This window comes from Onychostruthus taczanowskii, unplaced genomic scaffold (assembly GCF_017590055.1).
Source record: "Onychostruthus taczanowskii isolate IOZ18803 unplaced genomic scaffold, ASM1759005v1 scaffold5, whole genome shotgun sequence".
Taxonomy (NCBI): Eukaryota; Metazoa; Chordata; class Aves; order Passeriformes; family Passeridae; genus Onychostruthus; species Onychostruthus taczanowskii.
In genome coordinates, this window is record NW_024502568.1 from 18,328,056 (window position 1) to 18,341,734 (window position 13,679).

General features: G+C 40.5%; 1 protein-coding gene across 16 annotated transcripts in view; it reads right to left on the reverse strand.

Annotated features, from left to right (window-relative positions):
• Window positions 1-547: 547 nt before the first annotated feature.
• EBF3 (EBF transcription factor 3) overlaps window positions 548-13,679 on the reverse strand; it is a 123,847-nt gene continuing 110,715 nt past the window's right edge. For 4 of the 16 annotated variants that reach the window (XM_041415498.1, XM_041415504.1, XM_041415502.1 and 1 more), the window contains exons 12-16: window positions 12,801-12,866; window positions 11,975-12,152; window positions 10,586-10,774; window positions 9,912-10,109; window positions 548-3,481 (exon numbers count right to left, since the gene is read on the reverse strand). In XM_041415498.1, coding sequence (XP_041271432.1) covers window positions 3,450-3,481; window positions 9,912-10,109; window positions 10,586-10,774; window positions 11,975-12,152; window positions 12,801-12,866 — 663 coding nt within the window. In that variant the 3' untranslated portion in view covers window positions 548-3,449. The remainder of the gene's footprint in view (window positions 3,482-9,911; window positions 10,110-10,585; window positions 10,775-11,974; window positions 12,153-12,800; window positions 12,867-13,679) is intronic. The other 12 variants (XM_041415506.1, XM_041415505.1, XM_041415501.1 and 9 more) reach the window with 4 other exon arrangements.

The following is a 13,679-nucleotide window of genomic DNA, read 5'->3' on the forward strand; positions in this document are numbered from 1 at the left end:
CCCAGAGGATGAAATATTTGTGCACAGTATTATAATTAGCAAAAGAATTTGCTTCCTTCTCAGCAGTTAAGAGACGAGCACGTCGACCTTCAGTGTCAAACCACCACATGGAAAATTTGGGTTGTGCTTTGTTTAAAATAACTTTTCCTGTTTACAGACTTTTACAATATGATATTAAAATAGTAAAAGAAAAAAAAATATCTATTGTTACCTTTGCTTTACAAAAAGCCTGTCTGATGTGCACCGTTTTGGTTAAATAAGAAAAAGAGATATTCTGCAGTTATCTTCACAAAAAGTGAGCAGTTTTGGTAAATACTTCACCGAGGCTGAGCAACAAGTGATTGCCACTGCAGAGCAGAGATCTCCTTCCTCATCCTCCTCCCAGAGAACTGGAAAGACCATGTCAAGGGTTTGGGTTTTTTCGTAACAAAGGAATAAAAATTCTGATATGTAGAAATGAAACCCCCAGTGTTGCGCTATTTCGTTTAGTGTTTAGTCACTTTTTTTTTAATAATCAAACCAGATAAAATTACTAAAAATGAAATTCACAGACAAGAAATACTTTAATTAAATATTGTGTAAAATGAACATTTTTTTATACAGTTAAATATATGAAAAAATGTACAGATAAAACAATCTTATTGTAGGGTCTTTAACAGTAAAATCTACCATTTAGTGAAGCTTTCCGTCTGGAGACAATGAAGCCATGAGTGCATTGACTAATTAATCTAAAACACAAACAGATTGCAGTTATGAAGGAACTTCCAGACTTTCTTAACATGTACACGTGACCTCTTCTTTAATTTTTTTTTTTAGAGCAAAACCTTACTTAGACAAAATATAACGGAGGCAATTCAGTTCCAAAGTGACTTCTCAGGCTTTCCCACCTAGCCGAGCCTTGGCCGTGCTCACAGAGCTGTGCTACGCTGAACCTTTCTTCTAAACCTTTCAGAAAAGCTTGACTAAAATGTGCATTTTTCTTCTTGCCCAAAAAGAAAAAAAAATTACAAAAATAATAATAATAAAAACAAATTTGTAATAATTAACAAAATGATCCCTCCTTTTTTGGTTAAAAGGTGAATTCTGCTGCAGTTTGCAACGTGCTTTGCAGTGCTGCGCTGGCAAAGGATTTAGTGCAAAGTAAAAACAAAAACAACTCCACGTTTCTCTGGCTGGATTTGGCACTGAGAGCCATGGAATACAACGGAGGTCATTCCAGTTTAAAAAGTACCGTCAGCTACGGGTTGATTACAAAAAGTTCCCTAAAAAAAAAAAAAACCCCAAGAAACCTAAATAAACAACGCCCAGACATTAAAAATTCGGTGTGATCCTGATTTCCCGTGAAACCTTCCCCGGTTTTGAGCAGAACAGGGTTTGGGAGAATGCAGAGTGCAGCAGAAAACCGACACATAAAGGAGTGGCAGAATTGTACACCAGGATTGTGCTTTTTTTTTCCCCCTTATTTTTTACACCAGAAATCATCCAAATGAAGTCGTGATTAACAATTGTGGTGTAAGCCTGTGATAAAACAGCACAAAAGTTCTTCAAAGAAGTTCACTTTTAAGGCATCAGAGAAGTTCATGTGGCAAACATTTTAATTAAAACATCAGAAGTGAATTTATTTTTAAACTTTAGGCCTCTGAATTTTTCCAGTAAACACAGTTCAGCTATGTGGCAAAGTCATGGGTGGAAGCTAAAAATGACTTTTTACAATCTTGAAAAAAAAAAAAAATTAAAATAAAATTAAAAAAATAAAGAAAAGAAACAAACAAAAAAAAGAAAATAAAAAAGGCAACCACAAAATAGATTCATCTTTTCTGTGGCTGTATCACATGCACATATTCTACTAGTATTCATTACAGCCATGTGGCACAATTTTGATTTGACTATACAACAAACGACTTTTTCGTTCAAAATTATTTGTTCTGATAACTTAAAAATAATACAAAAATAAACAATGAATTTGAATTTTTGAAAAAAAAAATTTAAAAAAGAAAGGATAGAAAGGCTAAACAATAGCAACCTTATGAAGTACAAATGAAATGCACAGACACTGATTTATTTAAAAGAAAAACATGAAGGCAACTGTTCTTGGCTTAATGCTATTTTCAGCATCACGATACCAGGCCAGGACAAAAACCAATACATACAAGAACATAAAAAAAATGATGAAAAGCAATATACAAAATTTCAAAGATAAATACAATATTTATAGTTGATATGTTACAAAATAAATTCCCTTAGTGACTGCAAGTGTTTATGTGAAAGAAAGTGTTGCAATGGATAAGACTATTTTATTCCTTATAGCAGTCATAAGGAATAAAATCTGCTTTTTTTTTTGTCTAAATATTTAAGTGGATCTGAAAAAAATTCAAGACAAGTGTATAAATATTTAGCTACAACTTTGGCAAAATCACAAAAGTCTACAATTTTATAACCACATACAAAACACATTAGGGAAGAAGGATCTAGAAGTCAAAAGGACAATTTTCTGGTACAAGAAACATAGACTTCACAGTAGCCTAAAATGCAATAGTATACAGTGCTAGCAAAAGTTGAAAAAATGTTGCAGATCACACTTGCTTAACAGGAAGCTCTAGCAGTGGAAGTATATTTTTTTCATTTTTTTAAACCAACAGACAGTAGCAATTTCTTTTTTTTTTTTTCCTCTGTCAGTGTGCTTGTTGAAGGCAAGAGAATTCAATATCAAAGTTACAATTTCTAACTACAATAAGTTACAAAGTTCCATTTCATTAAGATGAAGTTAAGCAACGATAAACCCCCCCGCGCCCGCCCCCACGCCCCGGTTTTTTGTGTGGTTTTTTTTCTAATCATATATTCATCCTTTTTTTTTTTATTCTTTTTTTTTTTCCAGTTTGATGGCTCATAACCTCCTTGGCCCCCTTTTTTTTTTTTTTCCACCACAAAAAAATATTTCACATTATAGAGATACACAACCATTGTGAATCTAGTTATGAGTACAGAAAAATGTTCGGAGGCATTTTTCATCAGTGTTTCATGATAATCAAAATGGTGCATCCACAAAGTTTCTCCCAACACATAGCAAGTACTAGACATAGCCAAGACGTAATCAGAAACTTTATACAAAATAGGCGTCGCTTTTTCCTTATTCTCCAGGACTGAGAAATGTGAAAATATGAGAAAAATTCAGTCAATAAAATGGAATTGTTCATGAAGAAGTAGGTTGTTTTGCATGTAGATTCTTAATAGTTTAAATAAAATCTTTAAACAAAGTCTTTTTTTTTTCTTTTTTTTGTGGGTTTTTTTTTGTTGTGGGTTTTTTTTTATTTTTTTTCCTGTAGCATTTCGATTTTGTTGCTGATTCTGCGTGAAGATACTGCTTCCATCAGCATGTCTTAATATACTAAACTTGTCCCCTAAGCCCATCCTCTGCAGCTTGGTGCTACGGTAGGTAAACAAAAGTGACTTTACATTGGCGGGACTACAAGCCCGGACATGGCTAAAAGAAAAAAGAGAAGAAAAGGAGCTGTTATTGGCACGCTGGGCTCAGAGCCACCACGGGACGGGGCGGGAGGACGCAGAGCCCGGCTCCTCCACGGCATCCCCAGAGCAAGGACCACGGACACTCCTCCCAGCAAAACACACCCCACGCAGCCTCTCCTGGAGAAAGGAGCAGAACGTCCCCACTTCCCCAGGCTCAATCCTCTCCAGGCTCCTGACAACTCCTCCGGCTGTATCCCCATCCCCTGGGGACATCCCCAACAATCACCTCCTCGTGCCCTGGGCAGAAAACCTCTTTTTCCATTGCTCTACTTCATGATAAAAGCAAGACTGAGCAAGCCAAGGACTCTCCAAGACCAAAACCAAGAACTCTAAACCTTCTCCCAAGCCTAGAGCTCAAGCACCATAAAAATATATTATATAAATACCCCTGACCAGCCATATCCTGGGGTTTCTTAACATATAAAGACTAGATGCCAGCAACCACTGTTTTTTCCTAGTTAACTCTTTGGTAGAAGCACAATTTAGACAGTCTTTAATTTTAGTGTTGTTTAATTTTTGCCATAATGATATTTCTCATTAATTTATGTACAACAGATATTAATAAATTTGTTCGTGTAGCGATGTGAACTTCAATTTCTCAGTTCATTAATTTCAACAATATTAATTTATTTCAGATTCGCCGTTGCAGCTTTACGGTTTGGAAAAGCTGGGTCTGTACACATTTCATAGGTAACACAACCACAACCACAACCAGCATTGCTCCAACAGCTGCACCCAGAGCCCAGAGCAGCCCCTGGTCCTGCCAGAGCCTTCTGTGGATTTAGGTGGAGTTAAACCTCTCTAAAACACAGATGAGGTGATGTTTGTGAAACAGGATAAAGTCTTCCAACTCTGTCATTTTTCTCCCCAATTAAACGTGTTGAAAATATCAAAATCCAAACTGAAGTTATAATTTTGCAATATTCTTCATAATGAATGTTTTCAACCTAGCCAGCAACTTAAGTTACAAAATTTAACTGGAGAACAGTGGTTAATTGGCAGAGAGCCTTTCTACCCAAAATATTCCGATTCCTTATCATGTTTTCAGAGAATCACAAACTCATTCAGGTTGGAAAAGGTCTCCAAGATCACCAAGTCCAATCTGTCCCAATCCCAAACTTGTACTCCAGCTCACAGCACTGAGTGCCACCTCCAGGAATTCCTTGGACTCCTCCAGGGATGGGAACTCCAAACCTCCCTGGGCAGCCCCTGCCAAGGCCTGACCACTCTCAAAAAACCCTTAAAAACAACCCTTCACTAAATCTCCTCTGTTCCACCCTTCACCAGGCCAGCTGATGACCTCACCCTGTGTTTGGACCCCGCTCTCAGTTTGGCTTTTCCTGTGGGATTCAGCACCAAATCTGTCACCATGCCAGTCTGCTTATCTGGGGTGCACCTGGCCTGGGGGTGCAGGAGATCATTTTAAGGAACAGCTGTCATGGAATCACAGAATCATTAACATTGGAAAAGACCTTTAAGGTCAAGTCCAACATCAACCAGCACTGTTGTGGTTCACCACTAAACCGTGTCCTCAAATGCCTTGTGCTGCAATTCAACCACCAGCTGCTCCACCCCTGGCAGGGTCCAAGGCCAGGTTGGACAAAGCTTGGAGCAGTTTAGGATAGTAGAAAATGTCCCTGCCCATGGCAGAAGGTGGGACAGGATGGGCTTTAAGTTGCCTTCCAACCCAAACCATGCTATGATTCTGCTGTGTGAAAAGTGGGACAGGATGGGCTTTAAGGTGCCTTCCAACCAAACCATGCTATGATTCTGCTGTGTGAAAATTTAGATTATCTGCTGCCAAAATATCTCAGTTCTTTAATTTAACCATTTTTGTTGAACTCTCTCTTTGGCACAGTCTGAGAGGGGAACTTGGTGCTCCAGATGTGCGTTTCACAATTTATTTTAGTAGCAATCTTTGACAATTGTGAATTTCTGCGCTGAGCTTCCTGCTGTGCAAATTGATACCAAACGCCTTCTTAAAGAAAAATGAGCTGGTGAGTTTTTTAATAATAATTTTAATACTTTCATCTGGAGGAAGACCAGAAAATTAAGCAGGATGCAATTTTAAAAGAATATAGAGAACCTTTTGCTGTGCATTATAGTCCTATAACCAGAGAGCAATATCTTTCACAATCTATAGAAAGCAAATTACGATTGAAAACCAAATTTTGAACACATATTGTGCTTCCATCTTTGCAGCGAGCCAGTAGTCTCTCGCTAAAAAATTTCTTTTCTAGCTTTACTGTTCATTGTTTTAAACAGGAAAAGACTCTCTGCCCTAAGGAACACACACGATAGGATCCTGCTCTTAAAAAATTCGTGTGAGTACTTGACTTTCTGGTCATAGACTATGGAGGTCATGCAGAGTCAACAAGATTGCGGCTTTTTGGATACGGCCCAAAAGCCCTTTTCTGTAGGCTTACTCACAGGAGTGAGTCAGGCCCTGGGGACAGCAGGGAGAGAGTTCTCCTCCAAGAGCTGCAGCTTCTGAGTGCTGGCCCTCCTTAGGCTGGCGATGGCCATGCAGCTGGCATGGGTGCAGCAAAGGAGGGGAGCAAACACCAGCCCTGGCTGGCATTGCCTCCAGCCTGACCTCTCTGAGATCTCCTTGATTGCCTTTTTCACTCTTAACCTCTGTCTTCATCATTGAATCATCAAATCCCAGATTGGTTGGGGTTGGAAGGGATCTTAAGGACCATCTCGTTCCAACCACCTGCCATGAGCAGGGACACTTTCCACTGGAAGGCGTCTTGGATCTCTTTACCAAAAAAGTGTCACCTACAGATGTCTCCATGCTCACTCTTGGGCAGTAGGTCCTACAGCACAGAGAGGGGTTTGGGGTTGTGCTTACAGGGAGCAAGATCTTGCTTCTGCTGTGGTGGGCTCGGGTGGTCCTGATGCTCAGGGTTACATCAGCACAAGCCAGAAATCAGAGCAGCTCAACTCCTGCTTGACTCTTTGTTAGGGGACAAAACAATCTCCCTGAGGTCCAGCTGGAACTGCTCAGTTCTGCTGTTCTCACCAACTCAGATGTACCACAGGCAGCATTCTTCCCACACAGAGATACCCTACAGTGGTTTACCCACCAGGGAGGGGTCAATTAACCCCCAAATCCCTGCAAAAGGATCACCCTTGTCTGAATCTGAATTCTTATCCATTCTTATCCAAGGCCCTGCTTATCCATAAACTGCAGGATTTGCCTCTTATGCACCACCAGTGACCATGAGCTCTTACTGCCCTCTTGGCTTGCCTGAATGTGTCCATTCCTAACAGTGACATCTCCTCAGCTGTGGCTCAGCTCCTTCACACCCTGCCCTAAAATGAGACTCTGTACTTGAAGATCACCAAAAACACTTCAGCTGCATTGGACTGCAGCTCTCAAACTCCATATTTTAACTTAATGTAGAAAATGTGCTGATCAGAAAGCTCTCAAGGTGATTGTACAGAGTCCAGAAAGCAACTAATTAAACTTTAAAAAGGGATCCCTGACAACAAACGACTGAGAAAATAGGAAGGAAGAAGCAGAAACTCCCTAATGAACTCTATGTATCAAATGCAGTGTAGGTAAGTACCAGTACAGGAGTGTTGGTGGTTTTTCTTGACGATGTCTCATGAAGGAAGGAGCTGACAAACTCACCCCTGTCCTGCCCTCAGCCCTGGCTGAGATCTGTGAGGATGAATGGGTGAATTTGAGGGCTTTTGTGAGCTCAGTCTGAACTGACTCAAGGAATCAAGGTGGAAAAAGGGATGGTGCCCCTGTTGGGATGGTGAAGGAGCTCAGAGAGGACGCCTGGGTGGGGGAGGAGAGGGGGTGCTGAGGCCCTGGCACAGGGAAAGCTGTGACTGCCCCATCCCTGGAAGTGTCCAAGGCCAGGCTGGACTGCCCTTGGAGCAGCCTGGGACAGTGGCAGGTGTCCCTGTCCAAAGCTGGAACTAGATGGTCTTTAAGGTCCCTTCCAACCTAAACCATTCCAGGATTCTGTGGTTCCATGTCAGTTCCCTAACTCCCATAATACTGGGCATCACTCTGTGGTGCTGTCTACTTTGCATAAATTATGCACATATTTTTGCCACAACCCTGGAAGTCTCTGCTCTAACTAGCAGGCCAGAAGGGCACTCTGCCTGTTTCTCTGGGTCGTTCTGCTCAACACAAAATCACTCAGGTTCAGCTGACAGAGGAAAAGAGACTATTTTTATTTAATTAATTATTTATTTATCTATGTATTATCTATTTATTTTCAACACTTGATTTTCAGTTCAGCTGCTGATCCAAAACCCAAAAGGATGATCCCAAAAGGATGATCCCAGAAGGATGATCCCAGAAGGATGCTGCATGGATTGCAGCATCCAAAAAACAGGGGTTGAAGGCATGGTTGGGTCTTCACTGGGCTCTCTGGGCATGAAAAAATCTTAGTGCAAAGTGAGGTTTGGCTCAGTTTGAGAACTGAATTCATGACCTATTTAACAAATCAGTATGGGCTGATTCCAAGTCTTCTTCTGAGCTTTATACAAAAAGCATTTTGAACCTGAGGATGGAGATGGGCAGTTACTGGGGGCTTGGGGAGCTGCTAAGGGACATTGGGTGCTCAGTGCAGGCATTCAGCCCTCCCAGTTCTCCTTAAAACCCTGCTTTGAGATAATCTAGAGATTTTAAGTACTTAAAACCTTGAGTATATGACAGGAAGACCCTTACTCACATACTGTAATGGCAAAAGTCTGGATCATTTAAATTTAGATATTTAAATGATTGTGTTTATCAGAGTAAATCAAAATCAATTAGTTGATATTCCTTCCTCAGATCTAAGCCATATGTCACCACATTTATTTTTTTTTATTTTTGTCTATTTTTTATTATTTATTTTATTATCTCATTTTCCCTTTTTTTCAGTGTTTACTTTTCATACCAGTGTCTTCTTAGAAAAAGAGGAAACTAGGACACTGGATTATTTTATGAATGGATTATCTTTTCTAAGAATATGGATATCATTTTCTATTTACAGCAGTACCACAGTGAAGCTTCACTAAAGAAATAACGCAAAAAACTTTTAATTTAATTATCCTCTCCTTTAGTATCATGCTACAATGAGTTTGTGCATCTGGATTCTCAGCTCTTTGTTGACCTGAGTGCATAACAAGGTCTCAGATGGGTTTTTTTGGGCCAAGAAGTTAAGAGCAAGCTACAGGAAGATTCATTTTGAGATCCTGGAGTGGATTTGGGATGGGCACGCAGCTGGAGTGGGGTTGGGATGATGTCTCTCCAAAGTACCTTCAGCACCCCACAAAATGCTGGTATCCAGAACTGGTTTGGCAAATTAAAATCCTTCTCATCTCTTTGCCTGTGAGTGCTTGTTGGATTATGGTGATACAAAGGATAAATAATCCCATGCTGCTGCTGCTGCTGCTGAACTGAGGAAGTCAAGAGGAGTGACGACCTCGGGGATGAGACTGTCCTCAACCCTTCCTGGTCTCAAAGGGATCTGAAGCAGCTCAATTTACTGCACTGTGCACTGAGACTCCAGCAGAGGCAGACAAACCTTCCCAGTGACTCTAATGCACCCACATGCATGCCAAAATACTCCCTAAAAGTGGGAGAATTGGCCATGAGTCTTCCTTTTTAAGGTGACTTCTTTGTGTTTTTATTCTCACATTGTGCTGTAATTCCTCCTGCCCCACACCCTGCAGGTGACCACGGACATTCTGTCACTGATTTATCAGTTGTTTCTTGCATTACCCACATGAAATCTCACAAATTAAAAAAAAAAAAAGGCAAAATATTATAATTGCCTGCCCTAATTAAAATATATAATTAATTTAGGGATGTAACCACTCTAACACCACAGTAAGAGCTGGCACCACCAGGGCATGCAAACCACTGCATAGAGGGTTGCCTAGTCCAGGAAAGCTCAGTCCACTGAGTAAGGGCTTAACCTGACTTATATTAACTTGACATATTTAAAATCACTACTGCACCCTATATAAAGTGAGGAAATCACACCCTGTCCTGCCAGAACACTGCTGGGTTTAAACATCCACAGAAATGTGTTCAGAAAACATAAAAACACCAGGAGTACACAAACCCTCCAAGAGGCATTCCGGGATACAGTCTTCCCTTAAAATTTAAGGCACGGACTCCTAAGGGAAAATGCCAGAAAAACAACTGGTGTTTGCTCTAATGCAAGCATCAAAAATGAACTAAAAACCTGAAAATCTCAGCAGACCATTCACGCTACCCTATTTCTCCCCCCTGCTTTTGCATCACTACAAGAGCACGGAAAAATCCAGCCAGGTACCTTTCCCCCCCGAGGAAAAAAGCACCAAAAAAAAAAAAAAAAAAAAAAAAAAAAAAAAAAGGCAGAGAGAAAATTGAGAGAGATCGGGCTCACCTTGAAGTCCATTTCCATTTGCACTGGTGCAAGATGGTGGAGGAGAGGCTTGGGGCCTGACAACAGGAGCGAAGGCGCTCTTTTGTTTCACTGCAGAGATGACATTGGCAGGTGAGAATGAGAAAATGCCGTGTGTACTGCTACAGTTTGAAGGGAGGGTGACCGAAGAGGCTGCCATGGTAGGGCTTGACGGCACTACTGCAATAAAGCAAAAATAATCAGGACTCAGATTGAGGTTTTCACGGCAAACACGGAAAAAGAGAGTGATAGGGCCTTGCCTCTTAAAATATATATAGATATATATATATATATAAAAAAAATATATATAAAAAAATAAAAATGAAATGCCTTGGCTTGGCCACTCTCTGGATAACAGGCAAACTCTTTTGTGTTGGACTTTTGTTACGAATTGCGCAGTCCAATTTTTATTTTGGTTTTTTTGTTTCGTTTTGTTCAGTTCGTTCTTTTTTTTTTTTTTTTTTTTTTCTCTATCTGAGATCGTATTCTGGCACAAACAGATCAATTTATTATTTTCATTTTTACGTCCAGCCTCCAGAGTCACCCCTCCTTTTATCCAGTAGCTGACAATAGAGGAAATCAAAACAATGCAAGGAGTTGATTTTGTAGTAAATATGAATCTATATGATGATGTGTTACCAAAAATAGACACTTACTGCCATAAGGAGAGTTAGCTGAGGAGCCATTAAGAAATCCAGGGGAACCTGGTACACCTAGATTGGGCATGCCGGCATTGCCATATCCATTCATGCTATTGCTGACTGTGTTGTAATTGGACTGCTGAGGAGTACTGCTGGGAACATATCCTCGCGGGGAAACACTGCTTGTGTTGCGACTGTAACCTACTGTGTTAGAAACCCCCCCACCCCAAAAAAATAATGTTATTTTATAAGATAGACTTAGGGCTGGGGGGTTTCCTCATGCAGCATATATTACACAGTTTTAATTGATTGCACAGCTTTGCTCTGAGTTGTCTCTCACTGCCCTATCAACTCTTGCAGCTTGAGATAACCTTATCACGCCAACCCTACTTAAATCATCCGCGAGCACTCTATGTTGTCTCTCCTCTTAGCACAGACAGCCAACAAAAGCCCTCTTCGATCCAGCTGTGTCAGGTGCCTTCACGTTTGTCTTTAGGAGCAATTATCAACAGGCTCGAGTCCCGCTTTGTACCAACACACTGCGTGAACTTTCAGCCTCTCCGCACCTTCAAATGCCAGAGCTGAAGAGAAAAACTTTTTTGTTGTGGTGATTTACTTTAAAAGGCTGTTTTGGGGTCTTCATTTTGTGATTGATATTTTTTATGCTAACAACAAGCTTTCGTAAGGTGTAGCCATCAGTGAAAACTAATTCAAGAGCAAGTACAGAATTTTATAAGGCTTATTAGCTTGGAAACGCATTAAAAGACAATCTTTTTAGAAGAGGAAACATAGCGGAATCAGGATTTTAAACAACAATTTGTTCCTATCTGAGCAATCAATTTAATAATTACTTTGCAAGCAAAAAAAAAATGCGTTTGAACATATCTAATAATCCTGTTTCCCTCCTTTCATTAGTATCAAAATTAATTTTAAATGCAATATGCTACATGCATTTTCAATTACAACAGGTAAATTAAATCAACTATTACTTTTATTAGTAACATATATGTCACACATGCCTACAAACAAAGTATTTTAAAATCACAGACATCAAATTAAATTTATCTGTGTAAATATTCCAAAACCAGGTGGAGGTACCAAGACATAATTATTTTATAAACCAACCATACACGTTGTACATTTACTACGAATAACAAAGAGCTTTCTACACTTTGCCAATTTTATTTTTTTTTTCCCCCACTGGAGATGCTTTATGATAACAGTAAATGAAAGAACAGGGAGAATTAAATATTACGAGAAAAGTTAAAGACGGCATTTCATTCCGCGCTCAGGCACACGGCTAGGGGGACAGAGAGAGGGAGGACACAGCGGTGACATCAGCTCGCATGAACAGGCCAAAAGCAGCCAGCAAGGTGAAGGATTAACCCTTGAAATCCCACCTACCTTGGTCGTTGGCTTGCGATGTTTCGGAGACATTGACGGCGAGCTGGCTGCTGAAGGAGTTCACGCCCATCATGCCGGTGTGGGCAGGAGTGTTGGCTAGAGTGGGGATCTGGTTGTGGTTGCGGGGCACGCTGTACAACGCCTCAGCAATGTCAGCTGCTCGTTTCAGGATTATTTCCTAGAGAGACACGAAACAAGCACCGACAACTCAGATTTGCTCAAATGCTCCAAGTCGCAATAGCGCAAAAATTTACCGACGAGATTCGACTGGAATTATAGTGAGGGTGAGGGGTTTGCTGCTTGTTCCAGCAACACCTTCTGTTTTTCCTTCCCCTGCCCAATTGCTCCTCAACACAGTAAATATAAAAAAAGGAAGAAATTAACCTAAAACTCTAGTTTAGCACTGGAAGCCAGGTGAAAATCGTCGCATGGGTTTTATGCGTCCAAGGCAGGAGTTGTGTTTTCAGCAGTTTGCAAAATACAGTACAGCTGATCCACTCGGCTGAGCAGATTTCTTTAGGACTTCCCATTAGTCACTGTATATTTTGGCCCCAGTTCAAGGTTATTCTCCTGCCTTAATGCTTGCTTATGCTTTTGGCACCTTGCACATAATTGTCATTTCTGATAGGCAAACGAGCAGCGAGAGGAGAAGGGGAAGATGAAGCGCTTCCCTCGGAGCATTGCATCACATCACACTGCCCTCAAGGTGGCTGGCAAAGCCTGGCTGTGTACAAAGGCAACGTGCTGATGCTCTGCCAGCCCTGCACAGAGCAGGTATTGATCTACACGTGTCGGCGCGGGAACAAAGAGCGCGCTGCTGACCTACCTGGTTGTTATGGGGCATCCCATATAGGGCTTCAACAAGGTCTGCTGCTCTCTTAAGTAATACTTCCTAAAGGAAAACAAACAACCTGTGTTATGTTTCACCAAGACAGGAGCAGTGCAGCAATGTTGGCAGTTGTAGCGTCTCTAATTGGAAGGAACTGATAAAGTGGATAAAATACGTCACATGCCGCCTGTGTGCTCCCGCTATATTTAGGGGATGTATTACAAAGATAGGAAGGTATTTTGTTTGGGAGGAAAACAGGGCTTATGGTTTGAAGTCAAAGTTAGAGACAAGCCTAAAAATAATATTGCATTTTACATCCAGCTGTTCAATTATGATTGACTCGGAAAGGTGTTTGCTGCTGTAGCATGTAGCTCTCGTGCTGAATTAGTGAAATCAGTGCTTGAGGTTTAATGATGTAGTCTTATGGGTATTAAACAAACAAACACATGGTAGAGATATGAAAGGCACAGGCATCACATTTGGCTGTTAATTCCTAGCACTTTAGTGGTGAAGAACAATAAGTAATTTTCCATATCTTAATTAAACTGGCAGAGTCCTTAAAGACAACATCTCACCCCTAATTCATGCCCCAAATTTGCAAGTGAGTTCAATGCTTATTCCTCTTTATTTTGAACAATAAAGTGAATTAACTTGGGTTAATCTAGTTCTTTCATAATGACATTAAGAAATTTTTCAATTAACCTCTTTGACTGCATGTTGTAAAGGACTTCATAAATGACTTCACATTCAGAGAGTGTTGAGTACTTGTGCCTGGGGGCATGGATGCACTGAATTTTGTCTTATCCCTGTCTGCATGCCTACTTTCAGTTTTATGATTGTGAGGATTAATCCATAGTTTAGTTAATTTTAAATACA